Source organism: Triturus cristatus, chromosome 5_2, assembly GCF_964204655.1.
Source record: "Triturus cristatus chromosome 5_2, aTriCri1.1, whole genome shotgun sequence".
Taxonomy (NCBI): domain Eukaryota; kingdom Metazoa; phylum Chordata; class Amphibia; order Caudata; family Salamandridae; genus Triturus; species Triturus cristatus.
In genome coordinates this window covers 539,142,191-539,169,685 of record NC_140588.1, presented here as the reverse complement: position 1 = coordinate 539,169,685, position 27,495 = coordinate 539,142,191, and the positions used below count along the sequence as shown (strand labels likewise).

Sequence of the window (27,495 nt, the reverse complement as noted above, 5' to 3'; positions counted from 1 at the left end):
TTGAGCCTGTGCCTCATGGGAACAGTCCAGCCCGAACTGCCAAGCCATGTCTTCCCTGGACTGGAATCAAGCATCCTAGGACCGGTTTCTGGCTATCAGCCGTCATCAGCCAGGATAGCTTGACTCCAGTGGCGTAGTGAGCACGGGACCCACGTCTGGGCATACCCATCCCACTTAGGGCGAAAAGCGTTACAACAAACAAATGATGGACGGAATGCTGACAATGCAGACATTCTCCCCCAGTCAAGAGATCTGGGTTAAATCCATCGTTCTTTTGCCCACTATGCCACCCCAGTTCAGACATGGCCATATGCAAATCAGTCTTGACCCTGTGCCTCATGGGAACAGTCTAGCCCGAACTGCCAAGCCATGTCTTCCCTGGACTGGAATCAAGCATCCTAGGACAGGTTTCTGGCTATCAGCCGTCATCAGCCAGGATAGCTTGACTCCAGTGGCGTAGTGAGCACGGGACCCACGTCTGGGCATACCCATCCCACTTAGGGCGAAAAGCGTTACAACAAACAGATGATGGACGGAATGCTGACAATGCAGACATTCTCCCCCAGTCAAGAGATCTGGGTTAAATCCATCGTTCTTTTGCCCACTACGCGACCCCAGTTCAGACATGGCCATATGCAAATCAGTCTTGACCCTGTGCCTCATGGGAACAGTCCAGCCCGAACTGCCAAGCCATGTCTTCCCTGGACTGGAATCAAGCATCCTAGGACCGGTTTCTGGCTATCAGCCGTCATCAGCCAGGATAGCTTGACTCCAGTGGCGTAGTGAGCACGGGACCCACGTCTGGGCATACCCATCCCACTTAGGGCGAAAAGCGTTACAACAAACAAATGATGGACGGAATGCTGACAATGCAGACATTCTCCCCCAGTCAAGAGATCTGGGTTAAATCCATTGTTCTTTTGCCCACTACGCCACCCCAGTTCAGACATGGCCATATGCAAATCAGTCTTGACCCTGTGCCTCATGGGAAATGTCCAGCCCGAACTGCCAAGCCATGTCTTCCCTGGACTGGAATCAAGCATCCTAGGACCGGTTTCTGGCTATCAGCCGTCATCAGCCAGGATAGCTTGACTCCAGTGGCGTAGTGAGCACGGGACCCACGTCTGGGCATACCCATCCCACTTAGGGCGAAAAGCGTTACAACAAACAAATGATGGACGGAATGCTGACAATGCAGACATTCTCCCCCAGTCAAGAGATCTGGGTTAAATCCATCGTTCTTTTGCCCACTATGCCACCCCAGTTCAGACATGGCCATATGCAAATCAGTCTTGACCCTGTGCCTCATGGGAACAGTCCAGCCCGAACTGCCAAGCCATGTCTTCCCTGGACTGGAATCAAGCATCCTAGGACCGGTTTCTGGCTATCAGCCGTCATCTGCCAGGATAGCTTGACTCCAGTGGCGTAGTGAGCACGGGACCCACGTCTGGGCATACCCATCCCACTTAGGGCGAAAAGCGTTACAACAAACAAATGATGGACGAAATGCTGACAATGCAGACATTCTCCCCCAGTCAAGAGATCTGGGTTAAATCCATCGTTCTTTTGCCCACTACGCCACCCCAGTTCAGACATGGCCATATGCAAATCAGTCTTGACCCTGTGCCTCATGGGAAATGTCCAGCCCGAACTGCCAAGCCATGTCTTCCCTGGACTGGAATCAAGCATCCTAGGACCGGTTTCTGGCTATCAGCCGTCATCAGCCAGGATAGCTTGACTCCAGTGGCGTAGTGAGCACGGGACCCACGTCTGGGCATACCCATCCCACTTAGGGCGAAAAGCGTTACAACAAACAAATGATGGACGGAATGCTGACAATGCAGACATTCTCCCCCAGTCAAGAGATCTGGGTTAAATCCATCGTTCTTTTGCCCACTACGCCACCCCAGTTCAGACATGGCCATATGCAAATCAGTCTTGACCCTGTGCCTCATGGGAACAGTCCAGCCCGAACTGCCAAGCCATGTCTTCCATGGACTGGAATCAAGCATTCTAGGACCGGTTTCTGTCTATCAGCCGTCATCAGCCAGGATAGCTTGGCTCCAGTGGCGTAGTGAGCACGGGACCCACGTCTGGGCATACCCATCCCACTTAGGGCGAAAAGTGTTACAACAAACAAATGATGGACAGAATGCTGACAATGCAGACATTCTCCCCCAGTCAAGAGATCTGGGTTAAATCCATCGTTCTTTTGCCCACTACGCCACCCCAGTTCAGACATGGCCATATGCAAATCAGTCTTGACCCTGTGCCTCATGGGAACAGTCCAGCCCGAACTGCCAAGCCATGTCTTCCCTGGACTGGAATCAAGCATCCTAGGACCGGTTTCTGGCTATCAGCCGTCATCAGCCAGGATAGCTTTACTCCAGTGGCGTAGTGAGCACGGGACCCACGTCTGGGCATACCCATCCCAATTAGGGCGAAAAGCGTTACAACAAACAAATGATGGACGGAATGCTGACAATGCAGACATTCTCCCCCAGTCAAGAGATCTGGGTTAAATCCATCGTTATTTTTCCCACTACGCCACCCCAGTTCATACATGGACATATGCAAATCAGTCTTGACCCTGTGCCTCATGGGAACAGTCCAGCCCGAACTGCCAAGCCATGTCTTCCCTGGACTGGAATCAAGCATCCTAGGACCGGTTTCTGGCTATCAGCCGTCATCAGCCAGGATAGCTTGACTCCAGTGTCGTAGTGAGCACGGGACCCACGTCTGGGCATACCCATCCCACTTAGGGCGAAAAGCGTTACAACAAACAAATGATGGACGGAATGCTGACAATGCAGACATTCTCCCCCAGTCAAGAGATCTGGGTTAAATTCATTGTTCTTTTGCCCACTACGCCACCCCAGTTCAGACATGGCCATATGCAAATCAGTCTTGACCCTGTGCCTCATGGGAACAGTCCAGCCCGAACTGCCAAGCCATGTCTTCCATGGACTGGAATCAAGCATCCTAGGACCGGTTTCTGTCTATCAGCCGTCATCAGCCAGGATAGCTTGACTCCAGTGGCGTAGTGAGCACGGGACCCACGTCTGGGCATACCCATCCCACTTAGTGCGAAAAGTGTTACAACAAACAAATGATGGACGGAATGCTGACATTGCAGACATTCTCCCCCAGTCAAGAGATCTGGGTTAAATCCATCGTTCTTTTGCCCACTGCGCCACCCCAGTTCAGACATGGCCATATGCAAATCAGTCTTGACCCTGTGCCTCATGGGAACAGTCCAGCCCGAACTGCCAAGCCATGTCTTCCCTGGACTGGAATCAAGCATCCTAGGACCGGTTTCTGGCTATCAGCCGTCATCAGCCAGGATAGCTTGACTCCAGTGGCGTAGTGAGCACGGGACCCACGTCTGGGCATACCCATCCCTCTTAGGGCGAAAAGCGTTACAACAAACAAATGATAGACGGAATGCTGACAATGCAGACATTCTCCCCCAGTCAAGAGATCTGGGTTAAATCCATCGTTCTTTTGCCCACTACGCCACCCCAGTTCAGACATGGCCATATGCAAATCAGTCTTGACCCTGTGCCTCATGGGAACAGTCCAGCCCGAACTGCCAAGCCATGTCTTCCCTGGACTGGAATCAAGCATCCTAGGACCGGTTTCTGGCTATCAGCCGTCATCAGCCAGGATAGTTTGACTCCAGTGGCGTAGTGAGCACGGGACCCACGTCTGGGCATACCCATCCCACTTAGGGCGAAAAGCGTTACAACAAACAAATGATGGACGGAATGCTGACAATGCAGACATTCTCCCCCAGTCAAGAGATCTGGGTTAAATCCATCGTTCTTTTGCCCACTACGCCACCCCAGTTCAGACATGGCCATATGCAAATCAGTCTTGACCCTGTGCCTCATGGGAACAGTCCAGCCCGAACTGCCAAGCCATGTCTTCCCTGGACTGGAATCAAGCATCCTAGGACCGGTTTCTGGCTATCAGCCGTCATCAGTCAGGATAGCTTGACTCCAGTGTCGTAGTGAGCACGGGACCCACGTCTGGGCATACCCATCCCACTTAGGGCGAAAAGCGTTACAACAAACAAATGATGGACGGAATGCTGACAATGCAGACATTCTCCCCCAGTCAAGAGATCTGGGTTAAATCCATCGTTCTTTTGCCCACTACGCCACCCCAGTTCAGACATGGCCATATGCAAATCAGTCTTGACCCTGTGCCTCATGGGAACAGTCCAGCCCGAACTGCCAAGCCATGTCTTCCCTGGACTGGAAACAAGCATCCTACGACCGGTTTCTGGCTATCAGCCGTCATCAGCCAGGATAGCTTGACTCCAGTGGCGTAGTGAGCACGCGACCCACGTCTGGGCATACCCATCCCACTTAGGGCGAAAAGCGTTACAACAAACAAATGATGGACGGAATGCTGACAATGCAGACATTCTCCCCCAGTCAAGAGATCTGGGTTAAATCCATCGTTCTTTTGCCCACTACGCCACCCCAGTTCAGACATGCCCATATGCAAATCAGTCTTGACCCTGTGCCTCATGGGAACAGTCCAGCCCGAACTGCCAAGCCATGTCTTCCCTCGACTGGAATCAAGCATCCTAGGACCGGTTTCTGGCTATCAGCCGTCATCAGTCAGGATAGCTTGACTCCAGTGTCGTAGTGAGCACGGGACCCACGTCTGGGCATACCCATCCCACTTAGGGCGAAAAGCGTTACATCACCACCCCCTTTTGTACCGCTATAGTAATCAGAGCCTGAGTGAGCTAACGACTAAAAGACCATGTGTAAGTGTGAATCCATTACAGTGTTAGTGATAAGACAGTAAGCAAACAAGAGAGACTTAAAATAAATGAAAGACAGAATCTAAAGAAGTGAGTGAAATTAGAGGCATGTCTGAGAGTTAGCCAACTAAGGCAGTTCTCAAAAATGAAATTTTGAACAGGGTTAGTACAAAGATCACACGTGCATCCCAGCAGTACCTAATTTGACTTGGTGGTGGCCAGTATGCACTGCTGCCACTTATTTATCGAGATCAGGAAACTTTAAATTTGTCCTGCAGGTAGTGGTCCTGATTGTTACATTTTTTAATATTTAGCTAGTTTGGCTGAGAACCAAAATTCTGAGAGCTGCCCGCCGGTCTGCAATTGGGTCAAACTGCATGCATGCATTCCACTGAAGAAAAAAACGATGAACCATGCTGCGCTGGTGTTTTTCTCCCAGTCCAGCCCATGAAACCCTTCCAAAGGGGAACATGAAAGTGCTTTTTGTGAGCATAGAGGTTTTTGGTAAATATATGTCAAAATTGGGTTTAAGATGCACTATTGGACACTATGGAGCATATTTACAATGAAGTGACGGAGTGCCGGGTTAGCCTTCCTGGCTTAACGCCCCACTCCGCCACTTCAGAAATTCAGGGCTGCACCATATTTACAACAATATGGTGCAGCCCTGCATTTCCCCCTGTTCTGGCTCTAAACTTAGCTGCCTGGCGCCAATGCAGGCACCCTTGCACCATACTGCAAGGGTGTCTGCATTCAGGGGAATATTGTTTTTGTGCATGAAGGTCTCCCTTCCTGCACATAATCTTTAAATGACGTTTTGTAACTTATGTGTGCTGCCTAATGCAGCACACATGGAAGTTACAAAACGTCATTTTTGTGCATTGTTTATGTGCAGGAAGGGTCACCTTCCTGCACATAAACAATCAATGGCAATTTGATGTTTCTATGTGTGCTGCACCATGCAGCACTCATGGAAACAGCAAAAACGAGGAGAAATAAAGCATTTCTCCTCGTTTCGCCTGTTTAAGACCAGGTTTTTCCTGGTCTTAATGTTGGTGCTGCCTCCTATTTACGCCTCCCTTGTAAACAGGGGACAGCGTCAAAATCAGTAGGTGTTGCGGTGGAATGCCCATCGCAACACCCATTGCCCTCCCCTTCCATGCTAAGTACAGTGTGAAAGGGTGCCGTATTTACAAGGCAGTGTTAAGCCACTTTAAGTGGCTTAACGCTGCCTTCTAGATACGGTAAAGCTCCTATTGCCACCACAACATCACTGAAAGTGGCATTGTGGTGGCGATAGGGGCTTGTTAATATTGCCCTATGTTTTCAAGATTTTCTTGGAGCTATCTCTTTTTTAAGGAACGCAGGCTCACTGGCTTTGTTCGCTGAAATCCAGCTTCGGGTACTGTTTATGCAGGCTTCAAGCAGTGCCTATGGAATAAGTGGTGTGTGTCAGTGGGAGAACAGGTCGGAGTACCCTGTTTATCCTTAACAATACATTTTGAATAATAACATTTAAAAATGTAATTTCCCATTTTGTTTATTCGAGTAAAAAAATGAACTGTTCTTTCACCCGATCACCCAAGAGGTTGCAGGCTCGCTTGCATAATGGCTCCTGGTAAGTTTCATTTGTGCACACATCTCAGAATAGTGTGCATAAATACATTGCATTGCGTCTCACTAAACAAAATAATTAGAGGGAACATTGCTCACAATGCCAACAAGTTCTCAAGAAACATCACATTACCTTCCTTTAACAAATAGACTCCATCCTTTGAGAAAAACCAATCTCCTTTGATGCACTAATGCGGTATAGATGACAACCTAGCAGACCTGAACAACTTACCCATCTTGCTGTTAAACCACCTCAATGAGGCATTGAGGGCCCTGACAGACTTACCACCCCTCCAGTTCAACCTGGGCACTATGTTGGACCATGCAATTACGATCTCCAAGAACCATTTGCAAGCCACCCAACCTCTGAAATAATTAGTTCAAATAAGCCCTTCCTTTCAAGTTTAGCTAGATCGTTGCCACCGAGGTGCACTATTATGATCCCTGGGAGCGTAAACTCCTAGAGCAAGAGTCTGTCCAAGGCCATCCTCAAATTAGCCAAGCGTAGTCCTCCTTGACCACTGAAAGTCAGCCAAAATCCAGCCTCCTTTGCCCTGGCTGAATAGCCACCTGCAAAATGGAACGATTTTGCCTATCTCATGAATGAGTGGCTCAACACCAAAACGCCTGTAACCCTCCTCGTTCCCACGTGGACAGGAGGCGATGATGGTAGCAGTGGCTGCCTCCACTCTAGACATCTTCCACCTGCGCCAACAGAAGAATACAGAGAAAAGGGAAAGAGATAAGTAACATAACCTACAAAAGGTTCATTCTTTTGTAGCACTTGTAACAGTCAGACTTCTACTGGCCAATTCTTTGTACCACTGGCCCTTCTAGTAGCATACCCACTGTAGCATTGGCTGCCCCTATTTGGAAAGAATAGGAACTGTACTCTGTGGAATTTAACCCTGCAGTCCTCAGTGCACTGTAAAGGACTCTTGAAAACTGAAACCTAGTCCGTGGCGTAGCGTCCTCATGTACCAAAAGAGGGACCTATGTTCCCTGTAACCAGTGGGCCAGGAAAGCTTCCAAATTCATTAAGGGACAACATATATTGCCTGGGGCCCTGTGAAGTAACACTTGGTCACCCTTACCCATCTGGCCAGTCTTTGAACGAGCAATTGAGACTGCTAGGGAGCCAGTAGGCCACTACAAATCTGTCCACTTGACCCCCCCCCCTTCCTATCCCTTTCGTTCTTGGCCACCAGCTTCCCCACCCAAAATTCCCTGTAGAATGCCAAGGAAAAGGCTGCCTTGAACAGACAAACCTCGTCTTGTGACCTACAAATGCCATTCAAGCTGGCCATGATGGCTGCCAACTTTCCCACATCCAAACACTGCCACCCCTTCAGCACCTTCTGCACCAGGAAGGTTCTAGTACCATCTGTGTAACCCAGCAAAGAATGGAACAGCCGCAATGTGGCACTTGGCATAAGACACTGCTTGCCCCTCCTCCTTCAAGGACCTCCAGAAACGCCATCACTGACCTGGGTGAAAACCACCCTATGACCCAGCACACGCATGAAACTTGCTACATGATTCATATGCCCTTGCAAAAGTGAAAAATCAAAATGGGCTGTAATTCACTATCAGGACATGCCACGCACATTAGGGCATGTCCTACCTTTCACATACACTGCACCCTGCCCACAGGGGTACTTTGGGCCTACCTTAGGGGTGCCTGACATGTAAGAAAAGGGAAGGTTAGGGACTGGCCAGTGTGTGCACGGGCCAAGTCGACATGACAGTTACAAACTGCGCGCAGACTCTGCAATGGCAGGTATGAGGTACCTTTTCCGAGCTACTCACGTGGGTGGCACAATCCGTGCTGCAGGCCCACGCGTAGCATTTGGTTCCCAGGCCCTGGCACACTCAGTGCACTTTACTAGGGGCTGACAAGAAAATCAAACAGCCACTCATGGAAACACCAATCCATAATATACTTTACCACAGGAGCACTTGCACTTTACCACTGATCAGCAGGACAAAAAATGCGCAGAAACACTAAGCCAGAAAAAACAGAGTCAAAACCGGCAGAGCAGAAAGCAAAAACTCAGGGGAAACATGCCAAAAGATGCCAAGTCTAACATCCAATTTGAAGGTCAACCCACTTTTCTGCGAAATTTCCAACACTGAAAACAACTCTTCATCATGCTTTTCCTCACTCTCTCCAAAAAAACAAAATATCATCCTGAAAATGTATCACATTGCTTTGCTTTGTGAATAACTGGTAAGCCCCTTCAGGAGTTACAAAAGACGTAAGAGGTCTGGATTCAGGATGCAAAGCAGTTTGATGTTATACTGACGACAAATCCAAAGCAGAAAAAAACTTGGCACCTTTGATTGTTGTCAGCATATCACATATATTGGGCAGCAGATACCTATCCATCCAAATTGCTCTGTTGAGAACACGTAGATCCACACACATTCATAAATCTCAATTGGGCTACTTTGCTAGGACCACTGGAACAAACCAAAGAGAAGCTTTGATTTCTTCAATGATACATTTCTCACATAATCTCTGCAATTCTTTCCTCTCTGGCTCTCTCATGACAAAAGGTACACTACGTGGCTTGTGCACCTTGGAATAAATTCCTTTCTTCAACACAGTCCTGTGTGTTACGATGGCAGTTGGGCGATGCCAGTGGCTCCCTCTTTGTTTGTTGTAACTTAATAAAGATACCTACCTTTACCTGCCATTCAGTGCTGAGTTAGTTGATCTGGCGAGGAGGAAGAGGCAAAGAGGAGAGCATCTGTGTGGAGCCGGCAGCTAAGAAAATAACAATCGGAAGAATCTTTGGTTTTTTAAGGTCACAAATGGCCACACAGTTCTTGTGAAGGTACAGGGCGCTGTACCTGACGATCGTGTAGACCTCACTGGGCCAGGAGAAAATATATGCTGAGCAACATTCTCTTACAAGTAAAATAAAAAAATGCTGTCTCATTTCTTACAGATTTTACTGCTTAATGGAACTTAAACTGTTTCTTGATTTTGCCTATCATTTTTTATTGCCCTCTTACTGAAAGCCTTCGTGGCAATGGCTTCTTGCATTTGGATTTAAGATTTCTGTATTGCACCTTTCGAATAATCTCTTCAATTTTTCTAATTCTCCCTCAGAACTCACTTATTGAGTGTGTCCTCACTTTATTGACTGTATTTGGATGGGCTGTGTTGTGCCTTCACTTGAGGACTTATTGCCTCATGAAATTGAGGTTGAACACCATCTCCCATTCATCCACACATAGGCATGTTGTTGAGGTGTCTTTTTGAGGTGTGTCATTTTATGGGATCCCTGCACCCAAAATTCAATCTATTACTTTTTGCAGTGGATCAATGATTAATCAATAGCTTTTTACTACTATCAATGAGATTTTCAGAATTACTGGTGACGGGGCTTTTGTAGACTCCTTTCTCAGCCTTTAGCAGGATAAGGCTTTTATAGCCTTAAGTTTTAGGCCATCAACATGACTTTCCAGAAAATATAACTGCTCACATTCATAAAGGAAGTCAGTGTAGGAAGAAGCACCTTATCACAGTCCAGATGGTAATGCTGCTAAGCCTATTTATTAATGGTCTCCACTACAACATGGGCAGATTAAACTTTTTCATTAGAATGACGCATTCAAATTTACCCCAAAACCTTCAATGGAGGGCATATTTGTGTAATGCCTCATGTGGGCTCCCTTTCTCTCTGAACCACAATGTTGTCTCTCCGGTTACCACAACATTGTCGATTACGACCAAGTCAATTAAACATACCTTCTTTCCGCAGCGTACATGTCTCTGGTTTTATCTTTTATACCCTTTATTCAAGCTGTCACAATGAATATCTGGCACTCATGAATATGGCTGTTGCTCTCTTTCCAGCTTCCACTGTAACTTTGTTCATTTCATTGACGGGGAATCCACAATTATTGACTAGTTTAGCATTAGGGAATATGACAAGATGTTCAAGATAAACAAATGCAATCATGCCTGTGAGAGAAACCTTTGTGCGACATTTTGGTAAAGTTTCCCTGGTTTGCATCTGATAGTGTGTGAATAAAGATCTGCACTCTCTACTGTTTTCAGTCTTACACAGTTTATTTACCTAGAAAAAAGAAATTATGATTTGTAAAAAAAAAGAACATTATTGGAGAACTGGAAGCTTTCCCTGTAGGAAACTGGAGCTAGGTTCACCACCCCCGTCAAAATACAAACCAAAAAAATTCTGAATCTGCTCTATGATGTTTATAACCATTGCACCCGGTTATGAAAGGGCCCACTGGTTCTCCTTGCTCCCTATAAAGTTTCAAAATAAACATTTACTCGGCCATGCTACACTGGAATTCCTTTCCCCTACCTCCTCCTAGAGTAAGCCTTGCTTTCCCAAATTTGCTGTTCCTGGAAATTTACGTGCTGAATCAGAGAACCTATGTCACTCATTTGGAGTGCAATTACATTGGTGGTGCGGCTCCACCACTGGTTAACAACAGCAACCACACAGAATACTGCCCAGTAACCACTAACTGCCATACAACCCCAAGAAAAGTCATCACATGGAGATATTTGATTCTACAATCAATAAACTCTTTTCATGTATATAAAAATATGTAAAATTAAACATGCTAATTGTTCCTGCATATGCAATATTACTTTATTACTTATTTACTTTATTTCAACGTCCTCAATTTTTTTTAAACATTGTTGTCAGATATTAGAGTGCTCTAATAATGGTTAACCTTATATAGGTAAGGTGGTCCATCATGGTCCAGCATCAGTATTCATACATAACAGCATATATGCATCTGGATCCACATCCGGGACCTTGGCTGCAAGAGTTGCTCATGAGTATATTTTGTTGCCTACTTGTTTTTCTTAAAGCTTTATTAAGAAAGTCAGAAGAGGAAGCCTACTTCCAGAATTATGACCACAACCGTAGATTGAAGGAGTGAGTGATGTACCTTGGTGGTTGCAAGGAAAGATAAGAAGCCAAGAAAGACTTCCCTTTTCCATATTGAACTGCACATAGTTCACAAGAGCATGAGCTACGTCTTTTCAGCAACTTTCTTAAGTAAACTGTGGTAGCGTTATTCCTGATGGCATTAGAGTAAGCAAGGGTACCTACTCCATCAGTCATCGTTGCCTGGTAGCAGTGGAATGAGGTCAAGTAGCAATTTTACACTAGTTTAGAAGTGGGAGACCACTGCCCATATTAGAGAAGCTGCTTTCTGTATGAAATCATCCAGCTAGAAAGCCACGTCCACCATGTAAGATTCACACCATGGAGTAGGAGATGATCCTGCTATGGAGAACAGACAGTTGCCAGGCAACGCTGGCAAGGTGGAGGCATGCAAATTGCAAGCATTATGTCAATGTGATGTTACATCCAGAATGAGGAATGAATGATGGAGTAACATTCTATGCAGCAAGAGTCTGTGGTAGAAATGCAGTCACAGGAAGTTGGAGCAGGAGCAACAACTATTGCCAAATCAAGATGAAGAAACAAAGTACTGAGGGCCACGGACATTAATGAGTTGAACAACTGTGTTAGAGCTCTAGGGACAATGAGAACTGCACAACATGGGTGGTCATTAGTACACATGAGCGGATAGATGTGAGGCGGGGATGCCAGACAGCTCTATGACATTTTAGGGTTGTTTGGAGCCTAGTATGCAGATGTGGTGGTGACCCTGGGATGGGTTGTGACACAGAGGTCACAGAAACAATCTCTGAGTAAATGGAAATTCATCACCTAAAGTGATAGCTCTAATGTTTGCCTGCTAGTTAGACCTTCAGTCATTTTTCCATTTTTAATTGCACATGATTCAGAGAACTTTGCGCACAGATATCTTTCCAATGTCACATTGTGGTGCGTTAAATTGGGCATAAGTCTAAAACATTCATAGGTCCCGATTTAGAGGTCTTTAATAAATTAGAAGCCACCATAAAAAAAGTGAAAACATAAATTGTGCTAACTCTACTGAGTTCACCACATATTATGCAAATAAGCAGTGATACATCTGCTGAATTATCTAACTTATGTATGATGCATATATTGGCTAAACAAGTTGCATATTGAGAGACAGAAGATGGTTTAACATGTTTCGGCGTTGTCAAGGGGTCATGATCATACCCTGGAGAACACAAAAGTACTAACATCAATGGCTTTGGGGATTTTGATGTCATCACTTGGTGTGCCATGTTATGGACGGACACCACCACATAACACATCACACCTGTTAACTAGAAATATATTTGTAGTGTTTAACATATTGGTAGAAAATCTGCTTGTGGACTTGTTTACATTGGTGGCAGACATTTTGTCAGATTAAGTTATTCTGCTTTTATGCCAAGTGCCACACTGTCAGATGTGAAATTGACACATTTAGATATCACGGCCAGTGTGAAGGGCCATCAGGAATTACTCTAGTAAGCACTGAAAATCCCTGTACTGAAAAGGTATGCTGCCACAGCTGACATCACTTATTATATGGGCCTAAGGTGTGGTGTCCAAATCAATGCACAAATGAGCAGTACCAGTATCCCTATTTTTATTGATGGAGGTACCTGTATTTGCACCATGGCATGCTCAATAGTGAATTAAAGTTCAACACAAGTGAAGGGCACTTACTCCCACTAAATAGGCCATGTGTGTTCAGTACGCATGGGGCATATAAATGGATATGGATTTGGGCTTCTGTAATGTATTTTACTATATTTAATTGAGTAAATTTCAGAGATTTGCCTTTCCGAAATATTGGTGGGGTTTCCTCTCCCTATATAATGAGTTTCTTACCGCAATTGTTAACAGATTTGCCACCCCTTTTGGGTTAAGCATGGCCGGATTACCACTGTTTCTATACATTTAAATTCCAGGCAATAATTTTCGAATCGTAGCTCTTTTTTAGTGGATTTTCATTAATTGCCCTCCTCTAAATCCTGCCCAAAATCACGAAGGACATTTTAAAATATGATGATATTGTCTATTGAGGGAAACATCCTAGATTGAAAAGTAACTTAATGTAAAACTGTTATAGGCTTCCTTTCTGCTATTACATACCGTGAGGGCAACTTGTTCTTTCCCGCACAAGGACTAAACATCAACACAGTTCCATCTGGTCTTAGATGAACACCGGAAGTCGGTCACAGAGTCTGAAATTAATAGATGCAATCACTGGGAGGTTAAACGCGCGCACTATTTTCATTTGTAATCTTGTTCTTTCACACTGGTCTTTTCATGAGAAGCAATTACCACTGTGGTAAGCCAGACTGAGTTCTTGAAATATATTACTGTTGTCTGGGTATGGTTCTTGTCAGACGTAGCCTCGATATTTTGCGTGGGATAACTTGGTGGGAACACAGAGACTCCTTGTTGTAATCTTAATTGCCCGCCGCTTGACACAACAGGGAAAAGTGAATGCGTGTCTGCCGCACTACTGTTCTTCATTAATTCAACCCTGTTGTTGTGTTATTTATTTTATTTCTACAGGCAAGCTCTGTGGTGACCCGCCATCTTTTCCTCATACGATACTGCATGGGCACTCCGAGTTCGAGATGGGGGACGAGCTGCTGTACGTTTGCGCCCAGGGCTACGTCATGGGCAACAGACAGGCAGCCTTCACCCTGCTGTGTGACAGCTGCGGGGAGTGGTACGGGCAGGTCCAAGCCTGTGTCAAAGGTACGCATAACTTATCCTTTAAAATAATGTCACCACTGCGGACACACTGGGTGCAGTGTGCAGAAACCCGCAACGAACCATGTCAACCAAATCACACTGTGGGGCGGCGTCTTGCACATTTACACCATGGTAGTTACAAAGGAACCCCAATCGTTTCCAAATTGATCTGAACTTGGATTACCTTAGCATGAGCTGGGTATTTTCAGCAACTTGCATGTGTAAACTATATATAGTACGACACTTTCTGCTGACAATGGTGAAAGCAAGGCTACTTACAGCGTCAGAGAGTTACTGCTGTATGGTGGTGGTGGTATGGTGAGATAACAACTGCACACCAGCTTGGAAGAGTGAGAAAACAGCACATAAAGATACGCTGCTTTCGGTATAGAATCATCCAGAGAGAAGCCATGCACATCAAGCAGGATTCTCTCAGGGAGATGCAGCTGTTTTTTTCATGTACAGAAGACTGGAGAATTTAGAATTCTATTAAACACAAAGGAGCAGATTTACAAGCCCCTTGCGCCACTTTTGCGTCACTTTTAACATGGGAAAAGTGACGCTAAAGTGGCGCAAGGGGCTTGTAAATCTGCCCCAAAACGTGCTACTATTCTTTTGAAGAATGCATAAAATACATATCTATGCACAACCATAGTTGGAGAGGGATAATTAGACCAAAGACAGACATGAACCCTCCCGCTGGACCTGTTTTGCTTTTATTCAATAAATCATCTAAACAATCTATGACACATATTACTCAACAGTTATTTCATATATTCATATAAGAACGGCCATGACAATCTATTTACATAGTTTACTGTGCATTTTATTTGAAATTATTAATCATACAGTAATTCATTATTTTGTTTTCCAACAATGTACTCACCGATGTATTATACCCTGTACCCTCACATCATTCATTCATATACTCATTCACACCCTATAATACTCTGTATAAAAGTAAGGATTCCTGGGCATCACATGCAACCCCGTCCCAAGAACTGGTGACCTATAAATATATATAACACACACAGTTGTGACTCGCTGTCCGAAAACATCAGCTGCTCCAGATATGGATAAAATTGGGGTCAAATAAAGCCTGAAATGTGGAATGGCTAAAAAAGAAGCTTTTACAACCCCTTACTGTGCAGACACACTCCTTTCTCAGTCTTGTTTCCTGATCATTACACCAATGGCCGGGTCTAAACTGGGGTGGCATGGTGAGCAAACAAATGATGGATTTAACCCAGATCTCTTGACTGGGAGTGGATGTTTTGATTTGTTCTGCATTCCGTCCATCAATTGTGTGTCTTTTGCTTTCTTGACCCATTACACCAATGCAGCAGAGGTGTACTGATTTACTCCATCTCCAAATTCATTTCAAGTAAGAAGACCACTCCTGTCAACATCTCTGTTGCAATTATATTGGACTTTCTCTCACGAACGTAAAATTATGTGGAATATATTTGGACATAAATTGCATGACCACGATCTACTCACATTTTCTTGTTAGAATGTTGGCCTATCTACATCCCAGCCACAATTGAACAGCCATCAATTACTCTGTATTGGTGTGGGTCCCTCTTAGATTTCTTCTAACAGGTAAAATGCACTTATGCCCTCACAGATAATTTACGCTCCTTCAATGTCAATCAAGATGCTTTTCAGAGTCCCTCTCCAAGTTATTGGAAACATGATTGATATTAGATTGCTTATACAGAGAATATGCGAAATAGACTTAAACCCTTAATTTTAAAATCCTAGATGGATTTATGCAGAATCCCATCTGAAATGTAATCTTGAATGATTTCCCTCTGTTGGTTATGGTCTCATTTCTATTATTTGAAAACCATTGTGTGTTCACATTACAACCCTAAAATTAGGATTTGTTATTAGTGTGTAGAAAGCGTGAATCAAAGTTGAAAGATTGAAATTAAGTTTGAAAAGTCAGAAGTTTGAAAGAAAAATTGAGAAATCTACTGGTCAAAATCAATGTAGTGCAATCAGTTTGAAAGAAGAAAGTCCTTTTTTTCAGTTTTTCAAAATGTGATTGTTGCTAAGAGTACTAGCCCATGCTGTGTGCTGCCTAATACCAACCCTAATTCCATGACTTCCCACTTGATGAAAAGTACCCTAACCTATGTAGATAACATAACCTTCACCTAACCTGTAACTCTACTCAGCTCTAAAGAAAGGCCTAGCCCTAATTCCTAGCCCTATTTCGAAGCCTAGCACTTACTTTAACAACTTTATCATAAAAGTTGCACTTACCATAAATCGAACATTTTGCCTAACTCTAACCTAACTTCACTATAACCCTTTAGCACTTTTCATAACTTAAACTAAACCTTTTCAATAACTTAAACTAAACATTCTGTAAGGTAAATATATTCTATCTTATTCGTACTCTATTGAGACATTCATTTTTTTAGACTTTTTCTTTTCAAATTAAAGGTTTCTCAAAACCTTAATTTGAACGTCTGTTCTTTCTGTTGGAAATGGCCCTTTCCGCATGGCCACCTTCCAAACTTTTTCCCTTCCTCCTCCCACGTTTTGCAGAATTCATGTTTGTTGGCTTTAGGACTCTGTGCACTTTACCTGTGCTAAAGTGCTTGTGCTCGATCCCCTAAACATGGTAATTTTGGCTCATTCCCAATGGGCATATTTGATTTACTTATAAGTCCCTAGTAAAGTGCACTACATGTTGCCAGGGCCTATAAATTAAATGTTTTTAGTGGGCCTGCAGCACTTTTTGTGCTACCCATTTAAGTATCCCTCGAACTATGGGTCAGGCAGAGCCTGTGTAGAGTTTGCACTGCCATTTCGACCTGGCAAGATAAACCGTTGAAAAAATGGTTCAGGAAAACAAGCGCACTAATTTATCATGTGGGACGGGCAGCCCACAAATACTGCGTAGCACGCTAAAATAGGTTTAGTTAAGTGAGCTGCAGACAAAAGAGTGTTATCAGTAGGATCATTTGGAGTGCGTCACGGAAACAAACATACTATTGTCAGTTTTCAAGATAAACAGTTTGCCAGGCCCAAACCTTCCCTTTTTATACATATACATCAACCATAAGGTAGGCCATGGACACCTCAGAGGGCAGCATACAATGTATTTAAAAAGCAGGACACATACGTTTAAGTTTTATATGTCCTGGTAGGGAAAAACTCTTAAATTCATTTTTCACTACTGCAAGGTCTATATCTCCCATAGGATAACATTGGGATTACCTTATTACATTTTACAAGTGTAATTTCCAAATGGGAAGATGTACCTGATTCAGATTTGATTTCTCTGAAATCCTACTTTAAAATCGTAACTTATGGTGAAGTTGGATTTTAAATTACAATTCTCAAAACGCCACTTTTAGAAAATGATAAATAACAAAGCAGTTGCCAATAATGACTCTTACTCACGCACATTAGTTGTTGATTTATATTTGTTAATATATTCATCTGTTACGTCATTTCATGTGTAATGTTGGGGTACATCCAGATACATTGGTGTGTCAGTCACATGTCAATTGTGTTATGTATGTGCTGTGTTGAATAATAATTTGAGTAGTGTAAAATTGTGGCAATTTGTGAAGAACTTTTGTCTATAAAAAAAAGCTTGAAAATAAATGGTGATCCCATCAATTCAGTTGTGTGACCACGGATTAAGGTATCATTGGTGAGTAAGAGTCTGTATTGGCAACTGAATTGTTATTTACACATATTAGTGCCTCAGCCTTACTGACTAAGGGACCAACCCCTTAAGTTTTTGTTTAACTTTCAGGAAGTTGGCATTTTCTTACTTTAAGCAATTTGGTGCCTTCTGCCTGTCTCTGATACATGACTGGGGAGGGTGACAACTGCGCTTTGTGTATTCCCCCTAGACAGCAACATACAATGGGAGCTTAGGTGTAACACAAAGGGCTGCATACCCTCTTGTAGTGAGTCTGGAGCTCGGGCAGGAAGGGAGAACCTCGGTGCATTTCAAATGCCATTCTCTTAAGTCTCCCCCAGGTTCAAAGGCCCAACTGGGTATAAGTAATGGACCTCTGACACCACCACTTCAGTACACTTGTGGATTTGTGAAGACTCTGCCAGGAAGAAGGACTGCTGTGCTACTGAAGAACTGCTACTGCTGGAATGCTGGAATGCTGCTTTGCTGGACTCCTGCCTGGTCTGTTGTTCCCCTGCCTGGGTGAGAAGGACTCGACCTGCATCACTTGTACTCAGAGTGACTCCAAGGGCTAGCTGGCTGGCCTCCTGATCTTAGGTCTCAGGGACATAAAAGACTTCCAACCTTTCTGCTTTACACCTGGACTCTGCCATCTGTGAGTCTGCACCACCAAGTAGTGCACACCCAGTCCTAGACACTTGGAAGTGGGCCGAAGGTGCTTGTTTCAACAAAACCCATGCATCCTCTATTGAACTGGCATATCACCACCATTGCATGGATCAGAACCTGTGCATCACCCCTGTTGCTTGGATCAGAACAGTCACATTGCTCCTGGTGCTTGGATCAGAACCAGTGAATTGTACCTGTTGTGTGGATTAGAACCTGTGCATCATCTCTGCTGCGTGGATTGTCCCCGACATATCGCCTTTGGAACCACCACTACACAAGGTCTCTGCATCTCTGTCGACAGCATCCTTGACGACGAATCTCTGCATCACTGCTTTTTGCGCATCAGAGCTGAAGCATCACCATTACTGTGCAGATCAGGACCGGTGCATCACTACCACTGTGTGGATCGACACCGACGCATCGCTTCATCTTCGATATCGATGCAGCCAGGATCAAGGTACTTTTGCTCAGCTGGCCTCACTGGGTCCCTGTATCTGGCCTACACTCCAACGCAGTTGGTCTGAACTTTTGACTTTGTCCCTGTCCAGCATGACCAGATATCCCAAGTAAGTGCTTATTGCTTCTAAGCGCTATTTTACAGTTTATTCTTTAAAAATTCATATCTCAAGTTCTGCTTATTTGATTTTTACCTGGTGTGAAATCTTATTCAGCAGTGGGCAATTTCCGGTGAGTTGCTGGTCTGCCCAAGCACAAGCAAGGCAAAATTGCTCGCCGGATCAGTAGCAGGCACAGGGATAGCCAGAGTTCCGTCCTCGTCGCCAATGTGGTGTGCCCCAGTGTACTGAGCAGGGCCTCCTACTAGGCCATGGTCGTGAGAGCCAAGGAGCACACATACACCAGTGGTCTCAGTCTGGGTGTGGCCGCATGCAGTCCATGCCCTCTTTATTAAACTCCTCGGCCGCTTTGAGCTTTGAAGTGCATAGTGCGTGTCCATGTGCAGGTTGAGCATAGAGGACGTGTGGCGCTCTACACTTATTATGAAAACATGAACACATTTTCAAAAGGTAGCTGAAACAAAATCCCATTAAAGGCAGCACCAAACATTCTTCTGCTTTCTCTGTATCCCTGTCTGTCCAGTCCTCTGTATTCACAAGACCCCCTTCTTCTATCTCATCATTTCTCTCCTGTTCCCTGCAACTCCCTCTTTCTCTACATTTCCTGTTCACTAAAGAATGCCTCACCCTATGTGTCCATCTATCTCTTTACACCCTGCGTATAGCTCAATCATTTTCTCCAATACCCTTTTGGTCTCAAGACTCTGTTCTCTTTTACTACTCCTGCTTCTAGGCATTCACACTGGATTCCTTCAATGCCCTCATACTCTTCCCCCCCCCCCCAACGGCACTCCCTTCCTCTGTCTCTGTCAAGTGTCTCCTCATTATCCCCACATCGCTCTCGGTACCTTCTGCCATTATGCATGCCATTGCTCTCCGACTATCAGCATCTCCTCCAACCTCGTGCTCTTTATCACCGCCTTTCTCTGTTTTGTTCTCCTCTTTCTACGGTTCCTGCATTTTTGCATTACATGTCTAGCTGCTTGGCCCTCTGTCTATATCCTCCCTGCTCTATGCTCTCTCTCTCTTTCTCTCGATCACTCTCTCCTCTCTACTTTCTCTGCTCATTTCCCTATGTTTCGCAGGTTCCTATGCTGCCACTTTCATGAGCTGGGTAACCAAGTCCCTCCAGCCCTTGGGTGCGATTAAGGAAGTAGGGTTCTATTCTTTCTGATTCCTGCCGTTGTTGTGATCTTGGCCCTGCACACAATGGTAGAAAGACGTCCTCTGCTTGGAAAGAACCCTCATATCTTGGGGCCACCACACCGTTATGTAGTAATTATATGTGTTAGACCTGTCATGTCGTACTCGACTCAACCTCCCCAGACGTCGCCTTCCTGACGGAGACCTGGCTGAACCACTCCTCGGCACCTGACATCGCCATAGCCATCCCGGAAGGCTACAAGATCACCCGCAGGGATCGTACCAACGGAGTAGGTATCGTCCACAGGAACACCCTCAGAGTCTCAACCAACACCGACGACACCCTCAGCACAGCCGAACACCTGCACTTCCAGATCTTCACCGACCCCAACACCACCCTCAGAGGAACCCTCATCTACAGACCCCCTGGACCCCGAACACAGTTCATTGACTCCATCGCCGACTTAGTCGGGGACCTGAACTTCCACCTTGAGAACAACAACAACACCAACTCCACCACCCTGATCGACAACCTCACCAACCTCGGACTCAGATAACTCGTCACAACTCCAACCCACTCCGCCGGCCACACGCTCGACCCCATCTTCTCCGCAAACCCCCACGTCTCCTTCAACCACACCACCGAACTCCACTGGACCGACCATCGCTGCATCCACTTCACCTTCCGGAAACCCACCACGCACCACCGCACCCAACAGATGCTTCGCTGGAGCAAAGTCACCGAAGACCAGCTAACAACCACCCTCGCCCGGAACCCACCCGCCGACCCCACCGACCCCAACTCCGCCGCCCGCAACCTCAGACAGTGGATCGATGACTGCACCAACACCCTAGCCCCGTTCAAGAAACCATCCAACAGCCACACCAGCAAGAAAGTCAGCTGGTTCACTGAAGACCTCCTGGCCTCCAAGCAAACCTGCCAAAATCTAGAAAAGAACTGGCACCATGAACGAACACCGAGCAGCTACGTAGCCCACAAGAACACCACCCGCAGACACCACCACCTCCACCTAGACAACAACGCACACAATAGCAAAGAGCTCTTCAACATTGTGAAGGAACTCTCCAACCCCAGTTCCAACACCAAAGACATCCAACCTTCGCAAGACCTGTGCGACTCGCTGGCCACCTTCTTCCATCGCAAGATGGCAGACATCCACGACAGCTTCAACGCCACGACCGCCCCGACAACCACTGAGATCTCCGCCCCCACGACCACCACCCATACCTACCGCCAGCTCTCCTGGACCAACATAAACGACGAGGACCCCATCAAGATTATGAACACCGTCCACTCTGGATCTCCGTCAGACCCATGCCCACACCACATTTTCAACAAAGCCAGCACCGCCATCGCACCCCATCTACGGAAGGCCATCAACATTTCCTTTGAGACAGCAACCTTCCCGGAGAGCTGGAAGCACACCGAGATCAACGCCTCACTCAAGAAACCCAAGGCGGACCCAAAGGATCTCAAGAACTTCCGGCCCATCTCCCTGCTACCGTTCCCGGCAAAGGTCATCAAGAAAACCGTCAACAAACAACTGACCCGCTACCTCGAGGAGAACAGCATCCTGAACCCGTCCCAGTCTGGGTTCCGCAGCAACCACAGCACTGAAACGGCCCTCATCGCTGCCACCGATGACATCAGGACCCTGCTAGACAACAGAGAAACCGCGGCCCTCATCCTCCTGGACCTGTCAGCCGCCTTCGAAACGGTCTGCCACCACACACTACGCACACACCTCCACGACGCCGGGATCCAAGAGAAGGCCCTAGACTGGACCACCTCCTTCCTCTACGGAAGAACACAGAGCGTCTGCCTCCCCCCCTTCCACTCCGAAGCCACCAAGATCATCTGCAGCGTACCCCAGGGCTAATCCCTCAGCCCAACGCTGTTTAACATCAACATGGCACTGCTCGCCCACGTCGCCCGACTGCACGACCTCAACATCATCTCTTACGCCGATGACACCCAGCTGGTCCCCTCCCTCACCAAGGACCCACACACCACCAAAACCAACCTCCACGAAGGAATGAAGGCTGTCACCGAATGGATGAGGATCAGCCGACTGAAGCTGAACTCTGACAAGATGGAGGTCCTCATCCTCGGATCCACACCCTCGGCCTGGGACGACTCCTGGTGGCCGACTGCACTGGGAACAGCTCCAACACCCACCGACCACGCACGCAACCTAGGGGTCATCCTCGACTCCACCCTCTCCATGACCATGCAGGTCAACGCCATCTCTTCCTCCTGTTCCAACACCCTCCGCATGCTCCACAAGATCTACAAGTGGATCCCCACCGAAACTAGAAGAAAGGTCACCCAGGCCCTCGTCAGCTGCAGGTTGGACTACGGAAACGCCCTTTACGCAGGAGCCTCGGCCAAACTCCTGAAACGGCTTCAACGCATCCAGAATGCCTCTGCATGCCTGATCCTCGACATCCCTTGCCGCAGCCACATCACACCCCACCTGAGAGACCTACACTGGCTCCCCGTCAGCAAAACGATAACCTTCATGCTCCTCACCCACGCACACAAGGCACTCCACAACACCGGACAGCGTACCTCAACAGACGACTCCGCTTCTACACCCCACCCGCCAGCTCTGCTCCGCTGACCTCGCCCTCACCACGGTCCCCCGCATCCGAAGAGCGACCTTCGTCGGCAGATCGTTCTCCCACCTCGCCGCCAAGACCTGGAACACCCTCCCCCTCCACCTACAGCAGACCCAAGACCTGCTGACCTTCAGAAGACTCCCCAAGACCTGGCTCTTCGAACAGTAGCAGCATTCACCCAGCGCCTTGAGACCCTCACAGGTAAGTAGTGCGCTTTACAAATACCATGATTGATTGAGTGTGTTTTTCCCCTGTCTTTTTGCTTCTGACCTCCTGTTTTTGACTGTGTGCTGCATTTCGTTTTTGCTGGTTTTAGAACTCTGGGCACTTTACCTCTGCTGTTCAGTGCTAAAGTGCAAGTGCTCTCCGTGTAAAATGTTATTGTAATTGGTTATCCATGATTGACATATTTGATTTCCTGGTAAGTCCCTGATAAAATGTACTGTGCATGCCCAGGGCCTGTAAATCAAATGCTACTAGTGGGCCTGCAGCACTTATTGTGCCACCCACATGAGTATCCCTGCAAACATGTCTCAGACCTGCCACTGCAGTGTCTGTGAATGCAGTTTTAAACTGCTATGTGGACCTGGCAAGTGCACCCACTTGCTAGTCCCAAACCTTCCCTTTTACTACATATAAGGCACCACTAAGGAAGGCCCAAGGTAGCCCTAAGGGCAGGGTGCAGTGTATGTGAAAGGTAGGGCACATGCTGGTGTTTTTTTTACATGTCCTGATTGTGAAATAGCACCAGTTTTGTTTTTCTCTATTGCAAGGACTATCTCTCCCATAGGTTATCATTGGAGCTGCCATGTAACATCTTACAAGTGCAACTTTCAATTGGGAATAGATGGAGATGTGGTTCCCTGAACTCTGAATTTAAAAACACATCTTTCTGTGAAGATGGTTTTTAAATTGTGCTTTTGAAAATGCCATTTTTAGAAAGTGGGCATTTTCTTACTTTACCATTCTGTGCCTCTGCCTGCTTGTGGAATCCACGTCTGGTTTAGACTGACAGTTGGGATGTGTTCGATCTGGGGGTCTCTAGTTGGCAGAGGTAAGTACCTTAGACCAAATAGGGACCCTTGCTTCTAGTCAGGGTACAGGGACACACATGGTAGATAACCCCTGCTCACCCTCTAGGTAGCTTGGCTCGAGCAGACAGGCTTATCCCCAAGGCAATGTGTAAAGTATTTGCAAGTAACAACCACAATGACCCCCCCGGTACACCACAAATGTAGACCACACAGCTGAGTATATTAAAAATATAACTTTATCTAGTTTCAGCAGTAAGATTCAACCGTCATAGCATTGCACATTAATCTTCCGTTTCTCTTTAGCTTTCTCGGATCGCTAGGCATGTAAAATGAATAGTCTCTAGTCTCTTGTGAGCGTTGGGTGTCAAAAAGTATATGGCTTTCTCGGTACCGAAAGTACCTCCTCCAGCTATGCCCCTGTGCTTGCAACTGTAGCGCTTCTCTCCGAACACAGACTCACCAGGCTGCGGATCGGGGCGCATGGACTCGGCGCGTCGGAGCCCTTCTTCGCTACGAGGTTCTTGCAGCTTCTTGAGCGGTGGCCCAATCAGGTTGCGGCTCCCTCGACGAGCCTCCAGCGACGACGTCGAACGTCACCGGGCGTCCGCCAATCGTAGCGCGGCTCCTTCGGCCAAGCCCCTGCCGCCAGCCAATCCGGTCGCGACCTCCTCGCTCCTTCCTTCGCGGCACTGTGGAGCAGAGTGGCACAGCTTCTGGTCGATCTCGGGCCCCCGGGCTGCAGCGGTGAATTGCGGGCCTGATATTCCAAGGCGCCTCAGGTCAGCGGGTTGATCGTGGCTCCGCCAAACCTCACAGCTGCTTCGCCAGCCCTGGGGGCGCCCCACAATCTTTCTAGCCGCCGTTACACAGGTGCCGATGAGCACGTTGGCCTCTTCAGCGCGGCAGCCGGTCTCAGGCACAGATCAGCACGGCTCCCCTAAGCAAAGCAGAGAGCAGCCAGCGCATTTTACGGGACACAGCAGAGTTTGGAAGTCTCGGCAACCTTTGTGTCCCTGGGTTGCCAAACAGGAGGCCAGCTCTTCTCAGGCCCTTGGAGATTTCAGGTTGCAGACACAGCACACAGCAAAGTCTTGGTTAGGTCAAGTAGGCAGGGCCACAGCACACAGCAAGGCCCCTTCTCCTCCTCAGCTTCAGTTGTACAGCAGGACAGGTCAGCCCTTAGAGCACACAGCAAGGCAATCTTCCTTTGGTCCTTCAGCGGTCCGTCATTCAGCAGAGGTTCCTCTTGATTGTAGAAATCTAAAAATCTGTTGTCAGGGGTCCTGTACTTATACCCCTAAAAGTCTTTGAAGTCTTTGTGCAAGTGGGTCCTGAGCCCGGTCTGATCCAGTTCTGGGTGTTGCTGGAGCACTTTGTTTTCCTGGCTTCTGCTTTCCTTTCAGAGTGAGGGGCAGAGTTGTCAGCCGCCCAGCAGGAGGTGGAGCCAGCAGTGTGGCAGGCAGGCACAGCCCTATTCACCCCCAGGTACTATCTCCTCCCCCCACTCTACTTGCAAATGCAATCATTCAGCAAAGGGCTGACCCATCCAACCTCCTGGGGGCTCCCCAGCCCCTGTCACTCTCAAACCAGACAGTCAATCCACAAGCATGCCCAGGCACACAGAAGGGTCAGACAAGGGAACAGCTACTCTCTAAAAAGTACTGTTCTCCAACTCAGGATTTAACAACAACCTCTCCTAAAAGATGTGTTATTAAATGCTGAGCTCAGGGATATCAAACACTCATGTCTTATCTTGTTCCTATGAGAAGATAGGCTGATGGCCATTGGCACCAGCCTCCCCCATGTTAGCCTATGGAGCAAGATAACCTTGCAGCAGTGAACACACAAAATGGCCGCTGTTCACTATCAGAGCATGATACCTGCACTAGTACATGCTCTACCTTTTACATACACTGCACCCTGCCCAGGGGGTTCCTTGGGCCTTCCATAGGGATGACTGATGTGCATAAAAAGGGAAGGGTTAGGCCCGGCCAGTGTGGACACTGGCCAGGAGAACATGGCAGTCCAGGGACTGCAGGCAGGCCTGCGGTGGCAGGCCTGAGACACCATTTAGGGCTACTCGTGTGGGTGGCGCAATCAGCGCTGCAGGCCCACTAGTAGCATCTGTCATCACCAGCCCTGGCACACACAGTGCACTTTACTAGGGACTTCATGGTGATACAAATATGCCAATCAGGTATATCCAATCAATACTATATTTTACACAGGGAGCACTTACACTCTGGCACTGATTAGCAGTGGCAGAGTGTCCAAAGCATCTAAACCAGCAACAACGAAATCCAGCACAGCATCAAAAATCCAGGTAGCAGAGGCAAAAGATAGGGGAAAAACCCACGCCAAGGATGTCAGGTCTAACACGTGTCCCCTCCAGCTGAAAGTGGGGAGAACTACCCACCCTCTTGGGAGTTCTCATCACTAAGGCGGAAAAACCTGGACAGACCATCAGCATTGGCGTGTTCTGTACCGGGGCGGTGTTCCACCGTGAAGTCCATTCCCTGTAGGGAGATGGACCACCTCACAGTTTCGGATTCTCACCCCTCATCTGCATTAACCATCTGAGGGGCCTGTGGTCGGTCTGAACACGGAAGTGAGTCCCAAACAGGTAGGGCCTCAGCTTCTTCAGGGCCCAGACCACAGCGAATGCTTCCCTTTCAATAGCACTCCACCTCTGTTCCCTGGGGAGTAGCCTCCTACTAATGAAAGCTACCGGTTGGTCCCTGCCCTCGTCTTCCATCTGTGAGAGTACTGCTCCCACACCTTGCTCTGAAGCGTCTGTTTGCACTATGAACTCACTGGAAAAGTCAGGTGCCTTAAGCACTGGTGCTGTGCACATTGCAGTTTTCAGGGCATCAAAAGCAGTTTGACAGGCCTCGGTCCAATTCACTTTCCTGGGCTGATTTCTAGAGGTTAGTTCTGTCAAGGGGGCAACAATGGTGCCATATCCCTTGATGAACCGTCTGTAATACCCGGTGAGTCCTAGAAAGGCTCTCACCTCTGTCTGGGTCTTGGGGGGTTCCCAAACCAGAATGATATCAATCTTCGCCGGTAGGGGCGTCACCTGGCCGCTCCCCACCTGGTGTCCCAAGTACACCACTGATCCCTGCCCTATCTGGCACTTGCTGGCCTTGATAGCAAGGCCTGCCTTCTGCAGAGCCTTCAACGCTTCACAGAGGTGTTGCAAGTGTTCCTCCCAAGTGGAGCTGAACACAGCAATGTCATCCAAGTATGCGGCGCTGAATTGCTCCAGCCCGGTCAGTACCCGGGTGACCAGTTTCTGGAAGGTGGCAAGGGCATTTTTCAATCCAAAGGGCATGACGCAAAACTGGAAATGCCCCTCTGGTGTTGAAAATGCCGACCTCTCCTTTGCCCCCTCAGTTAAGGCAATCTGCCAGTACTCTGAAGTCAAATCAAAAGTGCTGAGATACCTGGCAGCTCCCAACCAATCCACAAGCTCGTCAGCTCTGGGGATGGGGTGCGCGTCAGTTTTGGTGACCGCATTGAGCCCACGGTAGTCCACGCAAAACCGAAGTTCTGGCGGTCCACCGGGTGTAGCAGCTTTCTTAGGAACTAGGACCACTGGGCTAGCCCAGGGACTGCTGGAGGGCTCAATCACCCCTAGCGCCAACATCTTGGAAACTTCTTCCTTGATGCTGGCCCTGACCTTGTCAGCTACTCTGTAAAACTTCTG

General features: G+C 47.2%; 1 protein-coding gene across 1 annotated transcript in view; it reads left to right on the top strand.

The window, feature by feature from the left end:
- The window catches only part of SUSD5 (sushi domain containing 5), a 481,907-nt gene that overhangs the window by 329,549 nt on the left and 124,863 nt on the right, over positions 1–27,495 (top strand). Inside the window, exon 4 of the mRNA XM_085607621.1 lies at positions 13,867–14,055. Coding sequence (XP_085463747.1) covers positions 13,867–14,055 — 189 coding nt within the window. The remainder of the gene's footprint in view (positions 1–13,866; positions 14,056–27,495) is intronic.